The sequence below is a fragment of the Miniopterus schreibersii genome (assembly GCF_964146895.1).
Source record: "Miniopterus schreibersii genome assembly, chromosome: 18".
NCBI classification, from domain to species: domain Eukaryota; kingdom Metazoa; phylum Chordata; class Mammalia; order Chiroptera; family Miniopteridae; genus Miniopterus; species Miniopterus schreibersii.
In genome coordinates this window covers 36,207,337-36,235,023 of record NC_138121.1, presented here as the reverse complement: position 1 = coordinate 36,235,023, position 27,687 = coordinate 36,207,337, and the positions used below count along the sequence as shown (strand labels likewise).

The window sequence follows — 27,687 nt, the reverse complement described above, 5'->3', positions numbered from 1 at the left end:
CTCTGGATCCTCCAGGCTCTGCCCTGAGCGCGCGGAGGAGGAATCGGGGCGTCCCCCCCCACCCCCGCCCAGCTACGTGCTCCAGTGCCCAGCGCCCGGAGAGGGCGGACACCGAGGGTCCCGCCCCCGGGACTCGGACACCTGGCTTCGGAGCCCTCCTGGCCTCCGGGCTTAGGAAGGGATGCTTCAGTTTCCCCTGTGGGGCCCCGGGATCTGAATGGAAGGTAGGTAGACGGAAAGGGGGCGTCTGGAGGTTGGGGAGCCCCCTGGCGGGCTGTGGCTACAGAAGAAGAGGAGGGTGGGGATGTCCGTAGAACTTCTGGGCCCCATGAGCCTTAGGGGTCTAGCGAGAGGCGGTGATCTGGGGGTGGGGCCAGTGGAGGCGCGGGCGGCCTGGGACTGCGGAGGCCAGGTGTCAGGTGTGTGTGGGTGGGGGGGCTGCTCTCTCCGGCCTCAGTTTCCCCTCTTTTCCATGCAGGCCTGTGAATGGGTGGGTGCAAGTGAGAGAGTGCCTGGATGGTCTCCACTCCTTCCTGCCGCCTGGTAGCTCTTTGGGGAGGCTCCTCCCCCTGGGTGGGTGCAGAGCCCCGCTCATCCCCTCATCCCTGCTGGACAGGCCTACACCAGGGTCTGCCCAGCATCACATCCTGTGTGCCACTGGCCCTCTCCTTCGCGCTTCATGTTGGGGAGCAGCCTTCTGGTCCTACTTGCTTTCCAGCAAACTGAAAAGCCCCCCAAGTCCTCTGGGGGGGCCTGCCACAGTTGGCCTCCTGGCTCTCAGTTGGCCCTTGTTTCTTTCCCTCTTTCTGAGCCCTGTCCCTGTTTTGGCTTTGGTCTCCCCCTGGGCTGCTTCCTGGCCACAGGGTCCTTGGTTCATAGAGGGAAAAGTCTGCCATGTCACCCGTCCCCTGACTCTTTGGTGAAGAAAACCAGAGTGACATCCCCATTGCTCTGCCCTCATGTCCCAGTCACTGTGCCCCTGTTTGTTGGCTACTCAAGTCCCCTTTGCCAATCTGCACACGGGGATCTGAGACGGGAAGGGACCCCATCCAGCCTACCCCCCTCTCACCCAGTGCAGGATCCCTCTGCTGTGTGCTCCGTGATGGCAAGCTCCTTATTTATGAGATGCTGTTCAGTGCCCTGCAGCTCTCGGTTCATTTACTTAAAATCAGTGGCTTGCAGACTCCACCGCCTGGGTCCACTTCTGCCTCCTGAAACCATGCAGAATAAATTCATTCTTTTATTTATTCAAACAATCTTTATTGCTGCACTGGGTGAGACACTGGGTCTATAGCAGTGAGAAAAAATGTCATCAGCCCGGCTGGTGTGGCTCTGTGGTTGAGCATCGACCCATGAACCAGGAGGTGGCTGGTTCGATTCCCAGTCAGAACACATGCCAGGGTTTTGGGCTCAGTCTCCAGTAGGAGGCATGCAGGAAGCAGCTGATCCATGTTTCTATCTCTCTACCCCTTTCCTTTCTTTCTCTAAAATCAATAAAAACATATTTTTAAAAAATTATATTAAAAAAAATCAGACAAAATTCCCTGCACTCATGGCGTTAGTAATTCTAGAAAAGAGTCAAAGCAGTCAAATAAGTAAATATGTGATGTGCCAGGTGGCGAGAGTGCTATGAAGAGTATGAAGCCGGTGAGGGGGATGAGTTGTTGGGCAGGTTTATATAGCACGGTCAGGGACTGCCTCTCTGAGATGGTGACAACTGAGCAAAGCCTTGCAGGAGGGGAAGGTGAGCTTTGGGAATATCTGGGCAAAGAACAGTGTACCTCACACAGGCCCTCAGGCAGAACCATGACAGGCAGGAGCAGGTTTATCTTGTTCTGGGAACAAGGAAGGGGCTGGTGTGGCTGGAGCATGGTGGGTGGAGAGCCAGTGGGAGATTAGTAGGAAATGAGTGGGGAGGTAAGGCCTGGGGAGGTGGGGGCACTGCATGGGGCCTTGAAGGCCACTGTGAGGGCTTTGCTGGTTTTCACTCTGAGTGCCGAGGGAGCCACGAAGGGCTTGGAATAGAGGAGTCACCTGCTGTGACTTGGGGTCAGCAGGTTCATCTGGCTATGGGTGGGAGAAGAGGGGACCAGTGAGGCGACCACTGTTGTCATTCTGGGAGAGACCAGAGGAGCCTGTACCTGTGGCATAGAGATGGTGAAAAAATATCAGATTTCGAGCTTTGGGATATATTTTGAAGCGGGGTAGACAGGACTTGAGATGAGAGAGAAAGCAGGAGTCAGGATGACTTGGGGGGTTTTGGCCTGTGTATCTGGAAGTTTGGAGCTGCTGCTTCTGGACTGAGATGGAGCTGTTTAGGGGGAAGATGTGGAGTTTGGCTTGGTGACTGTTGAGTTTGAGATGCCCATAGGCATCCATGTGAAGACGTCTGGTAGGCAGTTGGGGTACGTTTAGTGGAGCGGTTGGAACTGGAAATAAAACTTTGGACCATATCACCGTATAGTCAGCATTAAAGCGGTAAGAGCAGGTGAGTTCACCTAGGGAGAGAGTGATACGGAGAAAAGAGGTCCAACCAGGGAGCTCTGGGGCTCCCGGGATGGGAGCCAGCCAAGGAGACAGAGCGTCCAGTGAGGTGGGGGGAAAATCGGAGTGTTGGGGTGTCCGGAGGTGAGGAGGAGGGGAGCCGCGAGGACAGGTGCCTCTGCAGGAGCAGGAAGATGAGGGCTGAAGACCAAGCCACGCAGGGCTCACTGCTGGGGCCACGGGTGACCAGGACAAAAGCAGCTGGGGATAAGGGAGACCTGATGGGAAGGGCTGGAGTTGGGGACAGCGATCCAGACAGCAGACAAGGAGTCCTGCTGTGGAGGAGCCAGAGAGATGGGATTGGAACCAGAAGGCAGCGGGTGTGGAGAGAGGGCTTTCCTCCTGGGCTGAAGTTATGGTCTGTTTGCACAGTGACTGGATGCTCTCCTAGGCAGAAGCCAGTGAAGGGACCAGGAAGGATGGCTGCAGGAGGCAAGGGGACGGATGGTGCCCCAGGGGCGGGGAGGGGGCCCGCTGAGGTCCAGGACAGCTCAGAAGCCAGGCTTCCCAGAGCCTCCCCCTTCTCCTGTCTGCAGGGACCCAGCAGCTGAGATTTCATCATCGAAGCAAATCAGGTGCTCAGGGACCCAAAGACCCAGGCTCGCCGTGGTCTCAGGAAGGAAGGAGGCATCAGGGCCTGTCCTGGGTTTGGGGATTAGGGAGGGTCTGAGTGGGTTACCCCTTCCCCTTGGCCCTCTTTCAGCAAGGAAGTGCCCTTTTCTCTAAATTGATGGGCCTCACCTTCTTCGAGGAAAGACTATGATTCCAAAGTTGTAGTAACTGAAGTGAAGAGGCAGTGATGATAGGCAGATCATCTTTCTCTCCCAAGTTAAAGTGGAGCAGGAGAAACTTAAGCTAGACATAATGAGGAACTTCCTGAGTGCTTAATGAGGACAGCAATGAGGCCAGGTTCTCCCTCCTGGATGCTTAAGATGAAAAGGCGACACATGCTAGCAGACAAGGTGCTGGCCAAATTGGTCCTCGGGGAATTTCCCTGCTCTGAGGTTTCTGGAACAGGGGCCCGGCCAGAGACGGGACTTTCCAGCTGCTGGTAGGAGGACAGTGATAAATGCTATGGCTTTGCCCTGCCTCTACCCACTGGTGTCCACAGAGCCCTGACATGGCTAGTAGGGTATGTGGCTCAAGCATCTGGCCGCCTCAGTATGTTCAGGAAGGGCCCTGCTTACTTGTCCCCGTGGGTGAGCACATCTGTGGATGTGTCTCAGGTCCCTGTGGGGTCTCTCAGTGCGGGTCATGGTGGATGCACAAGGCTGTGGGCCAGAACTGCCCAGCGTTACCTCTTTCCACACAACTGGTTGGCCAACTCTGGCTTCCGGCCCATCATTTTGGTGTTTCCCCTGGCAGATCTAGACCTGCCAGTCTGGTGTCCTGGCCTTCCTGTTCCTGTTCAGGGCCTGCCCAGATGACTGGGCCATGCCTGCTGAGTTGGGATGAGGGAGACCATGGCCCAGCTCCCCAGACACAGAGGAGAGAGAAGCTGTCCATCCGGGTGAGAAGAGCAGGCATTGTCCTGTGTCACATCTTAAACTTTGCTAATTCCTGGCTGCCCATGTGCCTTCCAGGTGTTGGGTCAGAGGGAGAGCTCAGCCCCCATTTCTGGGCTGTTCCCCGAGGGAGGGATGGGTGGTTCTCTTTCCCAGGACCTGGGCATGGGTGCTGAGGGTTGCTGTTTCCACAGCTGAGAGCCACTCCAGGGCCACGCTCAGCACTCTTCCTACCCCCTCCTGTTCCCTCCTCTCCCCCCTCCTCACCTCTAACCCCTTGATGCCTTTGCTTGGCCCTGGGCCCTGGGAGGCTGCCTGCTTGGCCAGGGAGAACAGTTTTGGGTCCTGGTTCGCTCTACCCTCTTTATTGGGGATGCCCTGCTTCTCAAACTGCGGGACACACAGGCAACCTCGCTGCCTCAATTTCCCCATCTGGCCAGCATAAGGCTTCTAGTTGGAGATTGCTCCTTTCCCTTACTTTGGCTGGCATATGATGGCAGGCACAGAATGTCCCAGGCTTGTCCCCCCCCTCAGTGGATTTTTGATTTATGAACATTCCCATTGTGCCTCTCCAGGGCCCCGCCCTGTGCCGACCTGGGGGTGCCAGCATGAGTAAGTCTCAGGCTTCAACTTGGCCCAAAAGGGAGTGAGACACATAAACAGCCAATGGGAATGGTGCAGAGTCACCCAGCTCCTGTGGCTGCTGCCCTGAGCGTCTGGGAATGCCCCGGGTTTATAGAGAAGCAGGCGCCCCTCCTCTTTTTCCATGCCTCTGCCCTTTCACTTTCATGTTCACCAGCCCAGGTCCCCAGGGCAGACTCTGCTGAGAGATTCTCTTTGTTGCTTGGGGACCCTCCGAGGGCTTGAATCTCTGAGAGACCGTTTCCCCTCAATTCCCAGAGCCCAGAGGCTGAGGGCTGAGCTCAGAGCAAGCCATGGACAGAGGAGACAGCATGTAATGTTTGGTGGTGATGGAGGTGATGGCCTGGGGCAGCTGGGAAAGGGACAGTGATGACCGGGGCCTGTGCACCCATGAGCTTTGACACTACTTAGTTACAGCATAATTTTTGTTTTGCTTGGTCTGGGCTCTTTATAGCAGTGTTCTGGGTCTGCCTCTTGGGGTAGCAGAGGGTTACCTACACAGGCATGGGCTCAGGGCCCCTGTGGGGAACTCAACTACAAGGGAATTAAAGGAATACTTCTGGAGTTTTATGTCTTGGGTTCAAATCCACCCCATCTGCCTGTTAATCCCTGTATAGGTCATCTAGCTTCTCTGTGCCTTAGTTTTTCCATGTGTAAAATGGGGCTGATCACAGCATCTACTTCAGAGTGGATGGAAGGGGTAAATGAATTCGTGTAGGAAACTGCTTAGGATAGTGCCTGGTACATTGTAGGTGCTTAATGAATATCAGCCATTATTGAAGAGAGGGGCTGTAGCCTAAACCCAGCCAGTATGGAGGAGCCCTCTCACACTGCCTCAAAGAGAATTCATTTCCTGATCCTTTGGGAGACATTACTCTTAATATGGGTTCAAACTGTTTTAAACTTCCTAAGCCAGGCCTGAATGAAGTATGGAAATGGGAGCCGGGGTCTTGATTGAACTTCTGCCTGCTTCAAACTCTCTGTGGGACCTTGAGCCAGTTTCTTTCCTTCTCTGGGCCTCAGTTTCTACATCTGTACAATGGGGAACTTGGACTGGGGAAAGTCTGAGGGCAGAACCGTGGCCAGCTTGGACTTGGGGTGGACTGACGGGCCCCTGCACTGCCCCGCTCCCCCATGCATGCCTGCTCCTGAAGGCGTCATGCTGACCTCTCTCTCTTCCCCAGGCTGTGAAATGGGCACGCAGGAGGCTTTCCAGGCACAGAGGAGCCAGCTGGTGGAGCTGCTGGTCTCGGGGTCCCTGGAGGGCTTTGAGAGTGTCCTGGACTGGCTACTGTCCTGGGAAGTCCTTTCTTGGGAGGACTATGAGGGCCTCAGCCTCCTGGGCCAGCCCCTCTCCCACGCTGCCAGGCGCCTCCTGGACACTGTCTGGAATAAAGGCGCCTGGGGCTGTGAACAACTCATCGCGGCCGTGCGGGAGGCGCAGTCTGACAGCCAGTCCCCCACACTGCGTGGCCCCTGGGACCCCCACTCACCCCACCCGGCCCGGGACCTGCAGTGTCACCGGCCAGCCATCGTCAGGAGACTCTACAGCCACGTGGAGGGCGTGCTGGACCTGGTGCGGGCCCAGGGTTTCATCAGCCCCTATGAATGCGAAGGAATCAGGCTGCCCATCTTCACGTCATCCCAGCGGGTGAGCAGGAGTCACAGGGAGCGGGACTGCTTAGTGGCTAAGACTCATTTGTTTCGGTGAAGTCCGTCCTGTGGTGAGGCGCCCGCCCTGGGCTTCCCCTAAGGAGGTAGCCAGCGGGTGAAGTTGCTGCATTTTGGTATCACCCGCTTGTGATGAGAGGACCGCTGCGCGGTGGCCCGGGGCTTGGATACTGGAGCGGGGTGGGGCAGGCTCCGGGCTTTCTCTGTGTGACTGCAGGCCTCTCCACGGAAACCCTCCTGCCCCAGTCTCTCCCGTCTCAGCTTCCTCATTTGTAAACCTGCGGTGAGGTTCTTGGAAGAATTCAGTGAGCTGATCTGTGTAACACGTAAAACAGTGTCTAGCCCATAGTAAGCACTCAGTTCCTTTATCATAATATTTTATACTGCGCACATCTAAGGCTGGCTGTTTGCAACGATCAGCTCAATGGATCATAAAAATTCATTAAATTAAATCTGTTTAATAATAAATATAAATGAATATAAGCACACTGTACACTAATATAGTTTAGACGCCCACATAGGATTTCTGATATGAAATTGCATTGTGTAATTTCATATGTTATGGTATAAACGTGCTCCCACCACCCAGGTGAAGACTAGTACCTGTGTCCTTCCTCAATTACAGTGGCTCATGGTGACCATTGGCCTGACTTCTGTGTTAACTGCTTCTTTGCTTTACTTTATAGTTTTAATACCTTATAAAATAACCCCCCAAATAATGTATTGTTTTGTTTTGAAAATAGAAGAGCGAGCACAGATGTAGCTGTGACAGGAGCAGGGAAGCTCAGGGTCTCAGGGCCGTGGTCTGGGTTTCCTTTCACCGAGAGTCATGTGGGCCCCGCCTGGGAAGTTAGTGGGCAAGGTCATAAGTGAGTCCTGGGAAATACAGGGTTCACTGCAGCTGGCGGGTCTGGAAGGGCAGGTGTGAGTTGGGCTGGATGTCCCCCTTTTTTTTTTCTAAGTTACCCACTCTTTTAGTGGGCTTCAAGAGGGAGCCAGATTGGACGTGTGTTGAAGTGTTGATTTCATCGCCCAATACTGTGTGGCCTTCTTTAAACTCAAGCGGCTGTCTGGTTGTTTTCTGGCCTTGTATTGTGCTGCAGGAGAGATGCCTATGAAATCGCAGTTATCAGCAGACACCTTCCCACACAGATCCATCAGCCTTTCTGGAGAAATAATGACTTTTGCTTTTTCCCATAGGCAAGAAGGCTCCTGGACCTGGCCACGGTGAAGACAAATGGGTTGGCCGCCTTCCTTCTACAGCATGTTCAGGAATTACCAGTCTCACTGACCCTGTTTTTCGAAGGTATGTATGTTCTTCTTAGTCCATCAGAAAAGGAAATAAGGGCTGTGCACATTCATGGTTAGGAGCAAAAGCTCCGGAGTGAGAGATGTCAGTTAGGATCCCACCTACTAGCTGTGTGAGCCTCCTTAAGACACAGTCTCCTCGTTTTAAGGATGACACCGCCACTGCCTCATTGGGCTATTGGGAGGATTAACAGGATCAATGTGCGTAAAATTAAGGTTAGCTCTTATTATTTCCAGAGTGATCATGGGAGCTGTGTATTAAGGTACACACTCATTATGTGTACCAAAAAGATACGGACACACTTTGAAATAGGGCTGGTCTCTCTTTTACTTTTAAATTTATTTTTCAATTACAGTTGGCCGACAATATTACATGAGTTTCGGGTGTACAACCTACTAATTAGACATTTATATACCTTACGAAGGTCTGGAATCTCTTGATCTCTGCAACTCAGCTATTCACTACCAGAAGCTCGAGAACCAAATGGATTTAGATAACGTTGTATCTCTCATTGCGCAGGGTCACCAGCCCAGCTCAGGCATCCTGCTCCGTGCTTTGTTTACAACCTCTGTCCCCTGAGAAGCCGGTGTTGTTTTTTCTGCTTTCCAGATGTGAAAACTGGGCAGGAGGTCCAGTGAGGAGGTAGGGGAGGCTGGGCCTGGTTTTAGACGGTCTCCAACCATGCTTTCTTCTTTCTTGGGACAAGAGGTTATCAGCGGTAAAGAGAAGACATGCACCTGGAGCTCTTTGAGTCTTGTTCCCTGGTCTCTGTAGGGAAAGTCACTCTGTCTCTGCATGGTGCTTGCAGATGGATTTGCCACCCTTGGCCGTGCTCTCTGGGCCATGAGCGTGCCCATGGGAGGGATGGCTGGAAGCCTGTGCTTGGCACCTGGGTGTGTAGCCTCTCACGTGAGAACAGAGCACAGACGTCGGTGCACGTGAGGGGATGCACAGCCCAGAGCCAGCGCCCACTTAGCCCTTGGTGAACACTTGTGTCATTACTAAGCTCCACTGGCTGTTCATGCATTGTAACACCATGCCACGGGGCAAGATTCCCCAAGGTGCCAGCCCTAAAGGTGACAACTGACATCGTTTGTTTTTAAAATGAGAGGTAAGCCCTGGCCTGTGTGGCTCAGTGGTTAGAGCATTGGCCTGCGCACCCAAGGGTTGTGGGTTCGATTCCCAGTCAAGGGCATGTACCTCAGTTATGGGTTCACCCCCTCCCCCCTGTCGGGGCGAGTGCAGGAGGCAGCCAGTCAATGTGTCTCTCTCACATCGATGTTTCTCTCTCACTCTCTCCCTTCCCTTCCCTCCTTTCCATTCTCTCTGAAAAGCAATGGAAAAAATACCCTCAGGTGAGGATTGACAAAATTAAAAATTAACAATAAATAAATAAAATGAGAGGTAATTTTTTTTCTGGAGAAGTTTGCTATCATTGGTGGTAGATGGAAAACCTGCATGGAAATCAGGGCATTAGGAACAGATATATTTTGTGGACTTTGTTCAGTGCTCCTGGTATATCCAGAGGGCATTAAGAGCCACGGTCATCAGCTCTGGGAGCAGAACAGGCACAGGGCATCTCCTTCCTGTGACTAAATCCAGCTTGTGTGTGCTGAGAGCGCTCTGTGGAAATTGCTTGCTAGCCTTTGGGCTGCGAACAAATGAGCCAGAGCTTGGTTGGGGACAGTGAGGCTGTGATGGAGTGAACGGTGCTCTGAAGTCTCACCAGCCGGGGCTCCAGACCACCACTTGCCCATTTCCCGAAGGGGGAACTATGCCCTGACAAAGAAGTGGCTGCTCAGGTATTAGGATGGTAAAGGGAAAGCGGCAACCTTGTGGACACAGCCTGTAAGTGGGACTCCAACTGCAGGGGCTGGGCGCAGAGGATTAGGAAGTGGGCCTCCATCAGGAAATCTTGTACAAGTACTCGGCCCGGGCACCCCAGTGACCCCAAGGGCTAGGCCCACCCAGATAATCCAGGACAATCTTCCCATCTCGAGGTCTTTAATCACATCTGTCTAGTCCCTTTTGCAAGCAAGGTGACAGTCACAGGTTCCGAGGATTAGGATGCAGACATCTTTGGGGGGCCATGATTGTGCCTGCCACACATACTACTAATAATCATAATAAACACCATTTTTGTGAAAGTTTGCCATGTGTCAGGCATTCTTCTAAACTCTATTTTATCTCATTTCCTCCTGAAACCATCCTTCAAGATGTGGATTTTCCCCATTTTTCAGATAAAACTATCGAGGTCAGAAAAGTGGCTTGCCCAGGCTGATGGGGGACCCTGCTTCCCAGGTTTGAAGCTCAGGTGTGTCTGACTTCAGGAACCGGATCCCTCAGCCCTCACACCTTCTGCTTCCCTTTAGAGAGATTCAGCTGAGGCTGAGTAGTGAAGGGACTTACCTGAGGCCGCTTGGGCATCAGAATGCAGGTCTTCTGACTCAGCCCAGTGCCCCTTCTAACCTGCAGCGCCTCCTGATGCCATTAATAATAACAGCATTCACTTATGTCATTTGAGCATTTATTTTGTATTGAGCACTGAATGAAGCCCTTGGCATGAGCTATCTTAATTGTTCCACGTAAAAACCCTATAAGGCAGGGACTGCCATCTCTCTCACCTTACAGGGGAGGAAACTGAGGGTGAGGAAGGTTACATGACCGTCCTCAAAGCCCACGGCTCCTGAGTGGAGAGCCCGCTGGCTGTCCTCCCACCTGTGACGTCACACCGCCCCATGCAGCCCCCCACCCCCCGCTCAGCCCCACTCCACTGGCCTCTCCCTGTCTTGCAGACACAGTGTGTAAGAAGTACCTGTCCAAGCTGAGGACCACGGTCTCGGCCCAGGCTCGCTTCCTGAGCACCTACGATGGGGCGGAGAATCTTTGCCTGGAGGAAATATACACGGAGAACGTCCTGGAGGTCCGGACGGAGGTGGGCATGGCTGGACCCCCCGAGAAGAGCCCTGCCACCCTGGGCCTGGAGGAGCTCTTCAGTGCCCGCGGGCACCTCAATGAGGACGCGGACACCGTGCTGGTGGTGGGCGAGGCTGGCAGCGGCAAGACCACGCTCCTGCAGCGGCTGCACCTGCTGTGGGCCGTGGGGCAGGACTTCCAGGAGTTTCTCTTTGTCTTCCCATTCAGCTGCCGGCAGCTGCAGTGCGTGACCAAAGCCCTGTCCGTGCGGACGCTGCTCTTTGAACACTGCTGTTGGCCTGACCTCGGGCAACAAGAAGTCTTTCAGTTCCTTCTTGACCACCCCGACCGTGTCCTCTTAACCTTTGATGGCTTTGACGAGTTCAGGTTCAGGTTCACGGATCGTGAGCGTCACTGCTCTCCGACTGACCCCACGTCCGTCCAGAATCTGCTCTTCAACCTGCTGCAGGGCAACCTGCTAAAGAATGCCCGCAAGGTGCTGACCAGCCGCCCGGACGCGGTGTCCGCGTTCCTCCGCAAGTACGTGCGCATGGAGCTCAACCTCAAGGGCTTCTCGGAAGACAGCATTGAACTGTACCTGAGGAAGCGCCACCAGGAGCCGGGTGTGGCCGACCGGCTCGTCAGCCTCCTCAGAGCGACCTCGGCCCTGCACGGTTTGTGCCACCTTCCGGTCTTCGCGTGGATGGTGTCCAAATGCCACCGGGAGCTGTTGCTGCAGGGCACGGGGTCCCCGAAGACCACCACGGATATGTACCTGCTGATCCTGCAGCATTTCCTGCTGCATGCCTCCCCACCAGACTCAGCCCGCCACGGCCTGGCGCCCAGCCTGCTTCGAGGCAGGCTCCCCACCCTCCTGCACCTCGGCCGCCTGGCTCTCTGGGGCCTGGGCATGAGCTGCTACGTGTTCTCGGCCAAGCAGCTGCAGGCGGCGCACGTCGACGGGGAGGACGTTTCTCTTGGCTTCCTGGTGCACACCAGAAGCACCGTGCCCGGGAGCGCACCCGCCCTGGAGTTCCTGCACATCACTCTCCAGTGTTTCTTTGCTGCCTTCTACCTGGCGCTGGGCGCTGATGTAACGCCGTCCTCTCTCAGACACCTCTTCAATTGTCGCCGGACAGGGGGCTCGCCGCTGGCCAGGCTGCTGCCCACGGTGTGCGTGCAGGGCTCGGGGCGCGAGGAGGGCAGTGTGGAGGCTTTGCTGCAGGAGGCCGAGCCGCACAACCTCCAGATCACGGCGGCCTTCCTGGCGGGGCTGCTGTCCCGGGAGCACCAGGGCCTGCTGGCCGAGTGCCGGGTGTCCGAGAAGGCCCTGCGGTGGCGCCAGGCCTGTGCCCGCTGGTGTCTGGCCCGCAGCCTCCATAAGCACTTCCACTCCATCCCGCCAGCCCTGCCGGGCGAGGCCAAGAGCATGCACGCCCTGCCGGGCTTCGTCTGGCTCATCCGGAGCCTGTACGAGATGCGGGAGGAGCGGCTGGCGCGGGAGGCTGTACGCCGGCTCAAGGTCGGGCACCTCAAGCTGACGTTCTGCGGCGTGGGCCCTGCCGAGTGCGCTGCCCTGGCCTACGTGCTGCGACACCTCCGGCGGCCTGTGGCCTTGCAGCTGGACCACAACTCTGTGGGCGACATTGGCGTGGAGCAGCTGCTGCCTTGCCTTGGTGTCTGCAAAGCTCTTTAGTGAGTGCTGGCGGGCGAAGCTGGTGGGCTCGGTGGGGGTGCTGCCATCGAGGTGCAGGTGTGGGAACAGCTGCCGGGGCCCAGGAGTTTGGGCCCAGCCCGCCCCCCCTCCTGCGCAGCCCCAGCTGGGTCCCTTCCCCAGTCTGGGCCTTAGTTTCTGTTGTTATTTTTAATATTTGTTTCAGGCGCACAGCATAGTGGTTAGACACTTGTGTAATTTACAAAGCGGTCCCCCAGATAATTCTAGTTCCCACTTGGCCTGGGCCTTGGTTTAGATAGATGATAATGATAGCCATAATCCGTGGGACAGCCCGTGTGACAGGCATTGTGCCTCACACTTCCCAGAACGACTTATTTATCTGCACGGCCACCCTGGGCTGTAGCAGGGGCATTCTTTTTCCTATTATCCTAGCTTTGAGGCTCAGAGATGTGATGTAACTTCTCCAAGGTCACACAGGAAATGGCAGAGCTGGGAGACACAAGTCACACCTCTCAGGTCACAAGTCCCCGCTCCCCAAGTCCCACAGGCAGCCTGTCTGTGGATGGGCTCCAGAGGCTGCCTGACAACCTTGAAGCCATATGCAAAGTTTTGTGTCATTTGTGTCTGTGTCAGGAACTGCCCCAAATCAGAGGTGACTTGTGCCCCATCAGAAACTTTAAAATCCCAACAAGGTGGGAGTTTCAGGACCCCAGAAAGAGAAAATGATTGTGGAATTTCACCTGAGCTTTTATTCCTTATGTAGCGCTGGGTCCAGATGAAGTTTTGATATCACTCATGCCGCCTTCAGCCCGTCTACAGGTGTGAGGCCCTCCCTTTGGGAGGTCGCTGCCCCAGCGCCTGGGGGCCTCTCTCCTTGTCTTGGGCCAAGTGAGCGCAGAGGGTGTGCCCAGGTCTAGCCACCAGCCCATTGCAGGTTCCCCAACTTCCCTTCTTGCCTTGAAAGAAGATGTCCTGCCCCTATTTATAACCTCTGAGAAAGAGGAAGTTATAAGTTAATGTTGAAATCTACTCACGTCTCCCTGGTGACTTTATTTGGCCCTAATCAAGGGACAGACATCTCCTGGAACATATGAGGATGACATACCTTCTCTAGGCCAAAGCAGCAAGACTTTCTTCTGCATGGAGCAAACACACAGATGGCTACTAGAAACTGAAGGGGACCTTCGTCCCTTACATAGGGACTGTTGGCCCAAGTTTATAAATAGGATGTAACAATATGGCATATAGAGTTAATATGTGTATATCATATAGTTAATATATATAGTAAATATGAATATATCAGGAGGAAGAGATGACACACTTAAATTGGGTGGTTAGAGGAGAGTTTAATAAAGGGAGTATTTTCAAAGGCTTTCGTGGGTGTTAGGAAGAGCTAGTGAGGGCTGCTCAGGATCAGAACATCCAATGAGGGATTCCAGAGCCTGAGCTGTTACCCTTTAAGTCAGGGACCCCCCAAGTTTGTCTGAAGATGAAGAGTCATGCACACAGTTGTTAAAATACCCAGATCCCCAGGCCCCACCCCACACACGCCAAATGCCAACTCCAGGTGTGGGGCTGGAAAGTCTTTGTTTTAAGGATGCTTTCCAATCCTGTGATCAGGTGAGCCTTGGAAACACTGACCCAACAGGCATGTCAGGGGCAGGGCCTGGCCTGCAGGAGTGATGTCATTGGGGTAAAGTGCTGGACAGCAGGGCCTCACTAACCACAGTCTGCATGCAGGTTTTCCAAAGTATTGGCCACTCTTGTCTAACTGGTCTACCATGTGCTCACCCAGCTGCCCAGCTTCTCTGCACCTTTGCCACGTGCCTGCTCCTTCGCCCTTGGAACCTTCTATGAGGCTGCTCTGATTGCCATTTCCCTTTCCCAGAGCTGGAAGTGGTGCCTCGGACGAGGTCTGTGACTCCCTGCGGAGTGCAGTGTTCTTCAGCAGGAGCTTGGGGTCCCCAGTTGCTGAGCCGTCCCCCACACAGTGCATGACATCAGCAGCCTGGCCAGTGATGGGAGAGTCTCCCTCTTTTCTAGGCTGTTCCCTCTTTGTGGGGTTTCCTGCAAGCACAGATGCTGGTGCTTTGGGGAGGAGTAAAACTCTCTTTTAAGGTTTTGCTCATTTTTTCCCCCTCTCATGAGCTGTTTTCAAGTTTATTTATTTGATGTTTTTTAGCCTGCGAGATAATAACATCTCAGACCGAGGCATCTGCAAGCTCGTCGAGCATGCCCTTCACTGTGAGGAGCTGCAGAAGCTGGCGTGAGTAGGTCTGGGCCATGGGTGTTGGGCCCTGTGTCCCCAGCCTCACTCCTGGCCATGTCCCCAGGGAGCAGTTTCAAGCTGTGATGGGCTGGACAGGTGTTTGCATGGCTGAAGGATGCAAGTGACTTCCATCCTGAGGGGACAGGCTGCCCGGGGTTTGGGTGGTCGCTGTCCGCTGTGCTTGTCTCCATGTCTCTCTCTCTGAATTTTCCAGTTTGTTCAACAACAAGCTGACCGACGGCTGTGCACAGTCCATGGCCAGACTCCTTGAGTGCAGGCAGAACTTCCTGGCATTGAGGTGAGCCTCGGCCTCTGTTCCTTGGAAGCTGTCTTCCCCCCACAGCTCCATCAGCGCAGTCTGGGCTCAGCCCTGGCTCGGCCCGTCCTGGGTGCATCATCTCCTGGCCGAGCACAGGGGCAGGGTCTGCTTTGGGGCAGGGCTGTGCTGTGGCCTCCCCAGCGAACCCTGGACTGGCTGTGCTCAGGGCTTCCTGCCCTTTGACCTTTAACGCCCAGGGCTGGAGAGGGTTTGCTGGCCCCTTCCCTTACCTGTGTCTGAGAGTGTTACTAGCTCTCTGGGTCAACGAATTCCCTGTTGAACTTGAGCACGTGCTAGGGAGGAAGGCATGCTGCAGTCACTTGCCACCAGAGGTGTGGCTGTCAGGAGCCAAAAAGCTCTCAGAAAGTCCCTCCGCTGCTTGGACGGTGCAAGAGGCGCGGGGTTTGATCTCCAGCCTGGGAGGTCTGCATGTCTGTTGCCCACCCTCCTGGCCTCAGCTGGTCTCGCCTGTGTGACACCATTGCATTGCCCCTCCAGCTGGTCCCTCGCTTGGCCTGGCTCCTCTTTCTCTCGGGGCTAGTCTTACCTCCTGAATTGACAGGCAGTGAAAGAAAAGGTGAAGAATTGCCTGCATTCATCCTTTCTACCCCCTGCACTAGGTTTGGGGACGGGAGCTGCCATTTTTAAACTGTTGACTATGTAGCTCAGTCTCAGGCAGGGCGCTGAGGCCAAGGCCAGAGGTGCCCTTCCGTGTGAAGGACTCCCTTCTGCCTCCATCACCGTGGCTGTGGCCAGGCCTGGGCTGGCCCGACCCCAGGGAGGGCTGTGGGTAGCGGATGGTGGAGGCCTGGGTGTCTAGCTAATAGAGCACTGTCACTCAGAGCCTGCGCTCTGGAGCCGGGCCAACTGAGGTCTGAACACAGATCCCTGCAGTTTGAATCCCCGTTAGCTGTGTGACCTTGGGTCAGCCCACTGTGTGCCTCTGTTTCCCCTTCTGTCAGATGGAGACAGTGATAACAGCCACCTTCCCAGGAGTTGCGATGATTCAGTGAGTTGAGGTTCAAGTACACCCTGTAGTAAGTACTTTACCCAGTGAGTGAAAGATCACAGGAATCACCTAAGTTCTCAGCACGCCTGTCCATGTCCCGTCTCCGAGGAGGGAGTACTTATGCAGTTGATTTATTGGGAAAAAAGGAGAGGAAATGGGTCTGCCCCAGGCTCTCTGGAAACAGGTGGAGGCTGCTGCAGCAAGGTGGAGCTGGAAGGCTGCAGGGGGCACGAAGCCTAGTGGGAGGAAAGATATGACAGTGAGTCACCCTCACTCCCTGGGAAACCACCTTCTAGGACTTCTTCCTCCTGTGGCTCTTGCCCGTACCTGTCACCTGCTTTGCAAAATAGCCTACCCGAACCCCCCTTCCCTTTGCTGGTGGAAAATGGATTCTCAAGAGCCATTGGGCAGGCTCCCGCAGCCAGACAGCACACACAGAGGCTGGCTCCCGTGTCTTGCAGACAGGTCCCCAGAGCATTCTGTCCCGGTTTCTCTGTCCAAGCCACACGTTCCCCTGCAGACCCGGGTCTTCGGCACGACCGGATCCCACATCCCAACTCTCTCAGCCTCCTCTGTCTTCCCTTCCAGGCTGGGAAATAACCACATCACCGCCGAGGGAGCCCAGGTGCTGGCCCAGGGGCTCCGGGCCAACACCTCCCTGCAGTTCCTGGGGTAGGTTGGATTCTGGGCCCCGGGCCGCGTGAAGGGGTTTGGGGCAGGTGGAACTTTTGAACCAGAAGGCCCCAGAGGCAGCGTGGGCTCCAGTGGGGAGGGTGAGGCAGGGAGACAGTGGGTGGCCCCTGGCTGCCCAGGACTTGCTTTCCACTTGATAAACAGGAAGCTCAGGATGTCAGGGCTGGGGGAGGGCAGTGCCACAAGGTGGCAGGAAGCCTCGGGTTCTTGCTTCTCACCTGTGTCTGTACATGGGAACCACTGGGCAGCTTCTGCAGAGCCACTGCCTGGGCCCCACCACAGACTAATTAAGGGAACTATCTAGAGGCAGGGCCCAAGGATCAGTAATTTTCTAAAGCTCCCAGAGAAGGTGCAGCCAGGTGAGGACCACGGAAAGAGAAAGATTAGGGGAAGGCTGGGGAGGGACCAGGTCCTCCAGAGCCCCTGCTTGCTGGAGGGATGCCAGGCCTGCGAGTGGGGGCGGGAGTCAGGCGGGCTGGGAGGGTAGTTCCCCAGACCACGGGGCCCCAGCGTGGGGTTTCCTGCTTGCTGGACGCAGCATCAGCCCCCAGCAGGCACAGGCACCTGTGGGTACAGTTACCAGGAAGCAGGTCTGACCTAAATGTCAAGGAAATGTCACAACCATGTGAATTGTCATTGGGAGTGAGTTTCCCGTCCCTGTGGGTGCACCCTGGGTGGGCTTCTGCTGTTCTGTGAGTCTGATTTTAAAGCAGCTGAAAAATCTGAGTGAAGATTGGCCATCCCTTGGAAAAGATGGAGGCAGGCCACTTCGCTGGGAGCTAGGAGCCCTGCTGAGACCTTTCCGGGACTGGGGTTCCTGCCCCTCTGGCTGGGGCCATGGAGAGGAAGGGAACGACCAGAGCATGTCTAGAACACAGAACACATTCTCGCCGACACTATCTGTTGACTCTGTTGACCTTTTCAGGTTCTGGGGCAACAAGGTGGGTGACAAGGGGGCCCAGGCCTTGGCGGAAGCCTTGGGTGATCACCAGAGCTTGAGGTGGCTCAGGTAAGCTTCGGTGCCTATCCTGCGGTTGTCACAGGGAGCCAGCATGAGGAGGGAGGAGCCTGGGCAGGTTCTGAAGGTCTTTGACCTTCATTTTTACCCCCCTATGTTAGGCAGTGGGATGCGAAAGAAAGATCGTGGGATTTGGAGTTAGGGCGCTTGCGTCTTTCTAGGTGACTCTGGAGCTGTCCTTTCCCCTCTCAAGGGTCTTGATTCCCTATCTGTAAGTTGAAGATGTTAGGCTGGAGCGAGGACATTTTACCTCAAGGACCAACCTTAGTCCAGTCCCAGTGCTGCCCAGGCCACCGTGTCGGGAAGGGCTCCAAGGCTGCATGTGGCCTTGATGGGAAGAGCGCGGTAGCCCATTACCGATTCTGACCTGGAGTGGATGGGAAGAGGGGCCCTGCGTGCTGTGCATTCTGCCCTTCAGGGCTTAGCTCATCTCTGAGGTCCCTCCTGCTCTGACATGTTCTCGCTCCTGATCACATCCAGCCTGGTGGGAAACAACATTGGCGGTGCGGGTGCTCAGGCCTTAGCCTCGATGCTGGAAAAGAACACGGCACTGCAAGAGCTCTGGTGAGTTTGGGGGAGCCCTTGCTTTGGGGGGAAGGTATCAGCCTCTCTTCCTTCCCTGGCCTGACCCGGGGAAGCAGTTGTGTGGGTGAGACAAAGGTGTATGACTGAGTGATGGGGCCACCGCGTGCGTCTTTTCGTGTCCTGGGGGATGAGGCTTACGGGGCCCAGCACGGAGGGGCTCCCTCTCTTCAGTCAATGCACTTCTGGGTTTGTTGGTTTGTTCGCTGCCTCCGTGTGGCCTCATGGTTGCGGGCACAGGTTCTGAACCACGTGGCTGAGCTTCAAGGCCGGCTGTGATCTTAGGCAAGTTCAGTGGCAATCTCTGAGTCTTAGGTTTCTTCCAACTAGAAAACACTTCTGTAAGAATTAAATGAGGTGATGCCTGTAACGAGCTTGACGTGTGTAAGTGCTTCATAAATGTTCCACCGTGACAGTGACGTGTGGCTGCTGCCGCGACAGCCACTATGGTTAACTGTGACTTACTGCTAACAATGTGCCGTCACTCAGAGTGAGCGGGGTGCCTGAGAACACCGGACACAGTCAGGGCCACCGTGGAGGGTGGGGTGGAGTTTGGGGGAAGGTGAAAGATGAACCGTGAATCAAACTGTCACAACGGACCTGAAACTCATTCCAGGTTTTCCATCCTTTAGATGCTACCAGTCTAGTCTTCTTAGGACATGCCCTTGGCGGTTCCAAATTATATCAGGCAGTTAAGACGTTGATTTATCTAGGAAGCCAAAGGGCACCAAAAGCCCTGAGCATTGGGATATAGTGGCTGGGCCTTGGCTGTTGGCAGGGCTCATTGGTTCTGCCCATGGACCATTGTTCCTTCCCTGGTTGGGTTTCACCACCTGGAATTTCTCGTTAGAGGAGCGCCTCGCTGTGAGTGCATCAGGTATAACCTCTGTCGGCTGCAGGTGAGCGAAAACCACCGTCTACAGTGGCTTAAACCAGTAAAGGATTAATTTTTCCACGTGCGAGCATTCTGGACGCAGGCAGCATAGGGCCCGTGTGGTGGTGCCCCAAGGCCAGCGGGGTCTGGACTCTCTCTGTTCCATCACATCCTCCGTCTGTGGCTTCACCCTCAGGGTTGGTGGCCTCATGATCACAGGAGGGCTGCAGCACCTCCAGCACTCGGTGTGGGTTCTCAGGAAGGGCAAAGGCACAGCCAGCCGGGCTCTTCCCTTTTAAGAGCATTCCCAGGAGCCCACCTGTCGACTTCCCCTTACGTGTTCCTGGCATGTGGGTGCCCCTTGGCCGACCCTGGCTGCAGTGGAGAGTGGGAAATGTCGTATTTGTTGTTGTTTGTTTGTTTGACCAAGCACATGGCTGCCCCAGACAAAATACATTTCAATTAATAAAAAAGAAAGGGAGGATGGATCCTGAGTCACTGGGACAGGAGGGAGCTCCTCACCTAGTGGAGAATTTGGGCAGATCTCTCTGCCCAGGATGTCCCTGGAACGGAGCCCCTCACACCCGCCTTCTGTGGTCTTACTTTGTTTGTAAGTGTGGGTTTTCAGATGTTGGGCTTTCTAAAGGGGGGGCACAGCCCATCTTCGGGGACCTCGTCTTCCATAACGAATGTTATCGCATCAACGGAGTCTTCTCTCTCTTCTTCCAGTCTGGAGGAGAACCGTCTCCAGGATGAAGGTGTCTGTTCTCTCGCCAAAGGACTTAGGAGAAATTCAAGTTTGAAAGTCCTCAAGTAAGGAACCCGCCCGTCCGCGGGAGCCGGGGTAGTAGTGAGTGGCATGGGGAGGGGTGTTTCTGAATCGGAGGCCTGGGCGGGTGCCCAGCCTGCCTAACTCCCACAGCCTGGCCCGGCTGAACACGGCTGTATTGCCCGGGAGCCCCCAAATGCAGGAGGGATTCCAAGGCAAGGTGGTCCCAGCGAACACTGGTGACAGAGCCGTGAAGTGAGGTGGGAAGGGGAGGTAACCAGTAACAGTGTGTCACCAAGCCTGGTATCACTGAAGCTACCAGGGCTCAATCCCACTGTTACGAGGCAGTGGGGCTATTTGTCCACCAACTGCCTGTCCTTTTGTTGAAGTGAGCATGCTTCCCGAGTCAGGAGCAAGGCCTCAGGCTGAGTGGGGGTCTTCCCAGCCAGCAGCCATCAGAGCTGGAGGTGACAGCTGAGGGGACATGGCTGGGCTGCCGACAGCAGGTGCTGTGGGCCCCTCCCATCTAAAGGCCTTCTCTGGCCCAGGCGAGAGAAACCTGGTGCTGGTCACCTCCAGTGGTTTCTCTCGTGTTACGCGGTCAGGCACCTTGCTTTGCTTGTGAGGGTGTTCATCTGCGCATGTGTGGAGACGAGAAATGTTTTGGGGCTCCCACTCCGTGCGGCACAGAGTTTAACATGATAAAAAGGATGGGGCAGGCCCCGAGCAGGTAAAGACATACATGTGAGCGGTAAGTAGTAGAGAGGGCTCTAAGGAGAACTTGAGAGGCGAAACAGAGTGAAGAGGGGAGTTGCTGCTGCTCGGACAACGCCCCTCTGAGAAGATGGCTTCTGAGTTAGAACCCGAATAACAACAGGTCCCTGCCATGCTGAGTCTCAGGGACGTGTGTCCCAGGTAGACAGAGCAGCAGGTGCCAAGGCCCTGCGGCAGAAACAAGCCTGGTGGCTTTGAGAACAGAGGAGGGCCTGTGTGGTGGTTCTGTCGGAGGGTGGAGGGGGCAGAGGTGAGGCAGTGAGCTCCAGGGGCCCGAGCCGTGGGAAGGATGGGGCTTCTTCTGAGGACACTGAGACGCCTTTGGAAGGTTTTAATGAGGAACTCACGTGACCTGATTTACATCGTAGAAAGGTCATGCTTGCTGCCTGATCAGAACGGATAGAATGAGGGGTGATGTGGGGAGACCAGGCAGAAGGCTCCGGCCGTCTTCCAGGCACAGATGGAAACTTGGATCAGGCTGGTGATGTGGAGGAGGCTGGTGAAAGGGGCCAGGGGCTCGTAGTGTCCTGCAGGTCCAGGGGACACTGGAGGCAGACTTGGCGGGCAGGGACCCCTCCCACGTGGAGATGGATGGCGGATGGGAGCGGGAGTCCATGACCACCACAGGCTGTGTGGGTGCTCTCTCAGGCTGGTGCTTCCGAAGGACACCGGGCATTACAGATGGCTCCTTTTGCTGGAGGAGGGTGGCATTTTCCCTGGCAAACGTGGCCCGAGGGACACTGTTGCCTTTAGAGAAAGGCAGACAGCTGCCTGTGGGAGAGCAGCTGCTTTGCTGCCAGCCTGCCTGCCACTCTGGCAACGCTTGTTTGTGTCTCTTTGAGGGGTGATGCAGTTGCCAAATGTTTGGGGAAAACACTTCCGCTCATCACATGGGGGAAAGTGGGCTGGGAGGCGGGGGGGTCTGAGCCGGGACACCAGGCTTTGAAGACAGGAGGCCTGTGGCGATACCTGCTTTGTTACTGACCAGGCGTGGATGTGGCGAATGCGCGCTCTCTCATGGCCATAGACTTACCCAGTCGACCCCAAGGGGCGCTAGGCGGTGGCAGCAGCGGTTGTCCCATGCGGCCTTGGCATGAGTCTTATAATTCAGCATCACTGAATTAAATCATCCCTCACTGTTTCCCCATAAAAAGATGCCTGCGTCCTTTTTTTAACCAAACTGCCAAGTGTTGGTTAGGAGTGCAGGCTCCGGACCCGGTGGCCTGGGGTTGGACCCAGCCCCACCATGACCGGCTGTTGCTCCTTGGACAAGGGCCTCGGTTGTCTCAGGTGTGAATGGGGGTAATTATCGGACCCTCATCATAGGGTTTTGAGCAGGAAAGGGTGTGGTAAAGAGCTGGCACATAGTAGGAGCTCCACCCAATGAGCAGTTGTTATTCACAGCTTTGCCTTGGGGCCAGTTTCTGAGAAGTCCTGCATTTGTGGAGGAGGTAGGAGGCAGGGAGTGGAGATTATCTAGCAAGTGAGCTATGAGCAGGTCAGCATGGGGACCCCGGGGCTCTTCCCCTGCTGTTCCCACAGAATGACACTTCCCTTCTTCATTCCCAGCCTCGAGTTTTCTCTGTGCCCCCTGGGGCCCCAGAGGAAATGTCCCTGTTCAATGATTGTTTTCTATCAGTTAATCATGGTGCTGAGTGGTTTAGAATAAGCCCTTCTCTAATTCTTATACTTTGAGAAGTGGGCACTCTTTCAGGTCCATTTAGAGATGAGGAAGGTGGGACTAATTTGCTTGAGATCCGGAAGGAAGTGGTGTAAGTCGGACTTGGACCCAGGGAGTCTGGCACTAAGATGCACACACTTGGCAGCCATGCTGTAGCACCTTCCCCAGGGAGCAGCCACTTAATCAGATAATGAATCTGAGAGTGGAAGAGAGAGGCATGCATTTCTCCTTAGGCACCGCACCTTTGGTGATGAGCTCCTCGGGAATCTCAGCAGGGGAGGGACATGTCCAGGGGGCCGGTGGGCTTGGGCAGGCTGACCAACTCCCAAAGCCTCCTTTAATTGGAGAGTCCCAAGAGGGCAACCCAGCATCCTTGACCCTTACTGTTGCATCTTCCTCTGCAGGCTGTCCAACAACTGCATCACCTACCTCGGGGCAGAGGCCCTCCTGCAGGCCCTTGAAAGGAATGACACCATCCTAGAAGTCTGGTAAGGGCCCTGGGCAGGCCTCTTTACCTCTCTGAGCCTCAGTTTTCCAACCTATAAAATGGGGTGAGAGGAGAGAGGAGCTTAAGAATTTCTAAGGCCCCTCTTGGCTCTGACACGTGGTAGATGTAGTTCTTGTCTGGGAAAGACATCTTCACGTCTCTGAGCAGGGGCCAATTCTTTTGTTTTTAAATAATGAGTATTTACTTGGAAATAGCTCTGTTCCAGGCAGGAGTATGGAATGTGGTTGAAGAGTAACAGAGGAAAGAGCTCAGCTCCTGCCCTCCTGGGCATTATATCGGCCTTCCCAGGTCAAGGCCGTTGAGTCAGACAGGCTCTGTGTGTTTCTGGGTGGTTATTACACAGGGTGGACACTGCTGTACAATGTATCCAAGTCTTTATATTTAAAAGCCATGTTCTTTCACGTATTTGGAAAAAACTATTGAGGCACAACTTCAAAGATTTATCTTCCTTTCCAGGAATGTAAGTATCACTCAGATAGTAAGTAGAAAGGTCCCGCTGGTTTAACGCATTATACATGAACATCACCATATATGCTTCAGACTCTGAGCTGGGAGCCAATACAGGGCTCCTTGACACGATGGGATTATGTCCCGATAAACCCCCTGTACGCTGAAAATATCATTCAGTCAAAAATGCATTGAATACACCTAACCCACTGACCACCACAGCTTAGCCCAGCCCACTCGGACATGCTCAGGGCGCTTACATTGGCCTCCAGGTGGGCGCCATCTTCCTGTTGCCCAGCCTCCCGAGGGGGCATCCTACCACAGTCCCTGGTCCAGAAAAGGTCGAATCCAAAGTATGGCTCCTACTGAATGCCGATCGCTTTCCCACCTGAAAAATCAAGTCGAACCATTGTAAGTTGGGACCTATCTGTATTTTAAAACTAGGAGATTCCCCCATAAAGATCTAAAAAAACCCTGGCAAGCCTGGACCCCCAGTGAAAGTGCCAGTAAGGAAGCAGAGTAGAGGAAGGCCAGACCCTGGATGGGCAAGCTGCCCTGGCTGACCCAACCCTCCTGGCCCGCTGTCCGGGACCAGTCCCTCGGCTGCTGCACGTTACCGGCCTCCTCCCTGGGAGTTTGTGACCCACTCTTAATATGCAGACTCGTCCCTCCCCCGAAACGCATAGCAAGGCGGTAGATATCAAATGATGAAGTTAAAAATAAAGACTTCTCAGATTTGCCCTGTGATGGAGAGAGTCTCTGTCCGATTGTGCAATCCCCGTATCCTGTGAGGTCCGCAGGGCGTGGGCGCAGTGTGGGGTTTTTTAAAAAATCATTGCATAGCCCTAAGGAATGTCACACTCTGTGTCTGGGGGGAACAAGCCCGCATCAGGTTGATATTTTAAGGGTTCTGATGTTATTTGCTTCCTGTTGGTGGAGCTGGGGAAGGGGGGCATGTGGCCATGCTTGTTGCATTCTCGACAAATTCTGCTGTTGCCTTAAAAAGAATGGCTGGCTTTGGGGAGTCGGGCTGGCCATGGCCAGAGTGGACTCTGAGCAGAGCCTGGTGTCATCATGCCCAGTGACTCAGAGCTGTCCTGGCTGGCACCGGGAAGAACCCTCAGGCTGCTCTCCCGGGAGCTGCCGCTGGCTAAGGGCAGGCCATCCCACGTAGCTTTGGGAGGTTCAGCTGCCGTTGGGGAGCAATGCTGTGGCCCTGTCCTCACTCTGACTTCTCATCGCTCTGTCCCCTGAAGGCTCCGAGGAAACATGTTCTCTCCTGAGGAAACTGAGACGCTCAGCCACAGGGACAGCAGACTCCTGCTTTGACGTCTCCGGGCCCACGCTCACTTCAGGCTGCGGGGTTGGACCCAGAAGCTGGGTCATATCTGCGGGAGCCCGTTCGGACAGAGCCCCTGGTCCTGCCCAGGCCAACGCAGTAGGTCACTTTTGTTCTGGCAGAGAAGGGGTGTCAGTGCCCTGCAGAGGGGATACTCCCAAAGCCTACTGTGGCCATCGAGTTCTTCCCACGGTTCAACCTGTGGGCTGGAGAAATGTGCAGCCCCTCCTTGTGGGGCCGGCCTCCAGCGATGGGACGGTCAGTGGACCACGAAGGTGACTGGGTGCCTGTTGGCGTAGAGACCTGGGTCCCCGTGAGGAGCTCCTTTCCACGCCTCTCCCGATGAGCGGGCGGCTTTAGGAGAAACTTTCTGCCATGTCTCAACTCATGGGCCAGCCATCCAGGCTGCTCCCCACCATCTGGCTCCTCTGCTCATCCTGGACCCTGCAGGGGGCATTTCCTCTGTGGTTGAGGATTGGACATCAGTGTTCTCAGCTTTGATCGCTCCCCTTCCCCTGCACAATGGGAGGGACTACAATTTGCCCTGCTCTCCTTTCTGGTCCTTAAGACATTATTGGGAGGGGACACATGACAGCTATTTAGTCCCCAAGGTCGTCTAGATCTGCAAGAAGAATATGACCCTGCTACCTCTGGTCTCACACATGAACTTTTATTTCAATTATTCTTTGGAATCAACTTCCTATCCAAATGCAGCTTTGGAAAAAGCAGTCTGTGCCAGGATTTGGGATGGCCCCACCAGGTCTCGGGGTGATGCCTGTGAGCTGAACTCTCACAACAGACTTCCAAAATGTACTCCTACGAGTCGGTTCTGGGTGATTTGTGCCAGGATGCTTTCAGATATAAAGTTGTGGGTCAAAAGTTTACAGGGGCAAAATCAAAGGCCCTTCCTTATAAAGCAAATGTCTTTCTGGGTTTTTCAGAATGATGCGAACTCTCAGGTGCTGTGTAAGTGTTACTGTTTTCAACATTGTTATTTGTGAAAACTAGTTACTATTTATCAACCACTTTGTTTTATTCTCCCAAGATTATATTTTTATGAAACACACACACACACACACACACACACACACACACGACTAGGAATTTTATGCTGTACATAGTCACAGAGAAGAAAACCCTGGAGTTACCCAAGCTGTCTTCATTGTGACCAAACAATTGCAATGTTCCTGCAACTTGTCAAATATTAAAGCACAATTTTCTACTTAAAGGGGCGAAATTATGTTTTTGACCAGATCATTTATTGCTTAAGGCAAAAGCAAGTCTTGGAAATGGCCCTGCCATCGAAACATATTGGGCTTTGGCTTGGCCAAGTTTAATCCGCGTGACATTGAGCTGTGCCGGACCCTCGGGGTGCCCTGGCTGAGAGGCCCCAGCCCCCCTCCATTCTCCCCAAGTGGCTCCAGGCGCCTTTTAACAGAAGGATGGAGAAGATCTGGGAACAGCTCTCAGCCAGCAGCCTCCCGGTAGGCCTTGTGGAAATAATTCGTAGCTGCATTTAATGAGCAAGGGCTCAGGTGGCCGCTTACCAGAGAGAAGCCCTCTTTGAAAGGTCCTGAGTGTGCCTGGCTCGTTAAATGCGGCAGCAGGCCCCTGGCGCCTGCGGGTGAGCGTGTCGGGGGGCTCTCTGTCGGGGCGCTAGGCTCTGTCCAGACCATTGTTCCCCACAGAGGAGACCGGGAGGAAGGCGGAGATGGTCCCGCTTTCTCTTGAAGCGTGAACACAGCAGCCTCTGCGCACATCTGGGATTGTAAATGCATCTTTCTTCATTTTAGTCCGCAATTATATTAGCCGGACATGTTAGGATGGTCGGGTGAACAAAACAGACACGGCTCCCGTCTTCAAGGCAGTTATGAGAGGGGGAAGGGGAGGGAGAGGCAGGAAACAGGTAAACAGACAACAAGCTGCACAAAGACCCACTCGTGGGGAAGAGCCTGGTATGTGTGCTGGGCTGAATGCGGCCCCAGTGGCCCCAATCCCGGGACCTGGGACTGTTGCTTAAATGGCAGAAGGGACTTTAAGATGTGGTTAAGTTAGGGGTCTTGTGATGAGGTGAGTACAAATATGATCTGGATAGACCCCAAATGCAGCCACAGGTATCCTTGTGAGAGACGGGCAAAGGGTCTGACCCAGAAGAAGGCCGTGTGACCCCTGCTGTAAGAGGCTACACTACTGCCTGAAGGTGGAGGAAGAGACCCCATGGGCCAAGAAATGCAGCTCCAGAAGCTGCAAAAGGCCAGGACACATTTGTTCCTAGAGTCACTGGGGCCTGTCCAGCCTTGCTACCCTTTAGTTTCCAGCTCACTTGGGAATTCTGGCTCCGGGGCTATGAGAGAATAAGTCGGTGACATTTTAAGCCACCGAGTTTATGGCAATTTGTTACAGCACCCAAAGGAAACCAATATAGCATGTTGGAGGCAAGGTAAGGGGACAGTGTGCCCAGAAGGGCTTGAAGAGGTAGGTAGGACCAGTCGTGAAGGGCCTAGCTGGCCAAGGTCAAGAGCTAGGGGTTGATTTTGGAATGGTGGCAAACCACTGGAGAATTCTATGCAGGGGAGATGTGACCCAGTTACATTTAAAGAAGAGCTCTCCTGCTCCTGGGTGGAGAAGGGGCTGGAATGCACAGGGGTGGGAGCGAGGGGAAGAGGAAGTGGGGAGCCCGTCCAGGTAAGAAGCGGTTGGCTGGCCTGAGGTGGCGTCAGTGGAGGTGGCAGAGGAGACGGAGTCCAGAGACATTCTAGAGGTAGATGGCCGAGGGTTTACAGACGGACTGGATGTCAGGGATGAGGGCATAGGAAGGCTGGAGGGTGATTCCTAGATTTCTGGCTCGGGTAACTGGCCGACTGGAGATCTGGAAGCGGGAGGAAGAAGGCAAGTGAAGACGTCAAGTTATGTGAGTCTGGGCCCTGCGGGAGGTGACCACCAGGTAAAACAGCACGCAGTTCTTGGGCCTGCAGGGCACATCCTGGGAGAGACTCTGGAGAGGGGAGAACTCAGGAGGGCTTGGGGAAGAGTGGTCCTGAGGGCTGGTATGTGATTACTGTCAGGGCTCAGAAGACGTTTCCTAACTTTGGAAAATTCAGCAGATCCACCAAAAACGTTCTAAGCCCGGGCAGGTAGCTCAT

General features: G+C 54.7%; 1 protein-coding gene across 1 annotated transcript; it reads left to right on the top strand.

The window, feature by feature from the left end:
* The first annotated feature begins 146 nt into the window (after positions 1 to 146).
* Positions 147 to 25,769, top strand: NOD2 (nucleotide binding oligomerization domain containing 2). The gene is made up of 12 exons (XM_081117701.1): positions 147 to 224; positions 5,876 to 6,342; positions 7,563 to 7,668; positions 10,467 to 12,282; positions 14,445 to 14,528; positions 14,746 to 14,829; positions 16,448 to 16,531; positions 17,478 to 17,561; positions 18,051 to 18,134; positions 19,756 to 19,839; positions 22,655 to 22,738; positions 24,462 to 25,769. Exons 1-12 carry the CDS (start codon positions 218 to 220, stop codon positions 24,532 to 24,534), a joined length of 3,057 nt encoding a protein of 1,018 aa, XP_080973827.1. The 5' UTR covers positions 147 to 217; the 3' UTR covers positions 24,535 to 25,769.
* Positions 25,770 to 27,687: the final 1,918 nt, after the last annotated feature.

Bases quoted from the DNA above. Each gene is read 5' to 3' on its own strand.
- NOD2 (XM_081117701.1), top strand. The intron at 14,529-14,745 runs GTGAGTAGGTCT...TGAATTTTCCAG, and splicing joins GAGGAGCTGCAGAAGCTGGC to TTTGTTCAACAACAAGCTGA. The intron at 18,135-19,755 runs GTGAGTTTGGGG...CTCTTCTTCCAG, and splicing joins ACGGCACTGCAAGAGCTCTG to TCTGGAGGAGAACCGTCTCC.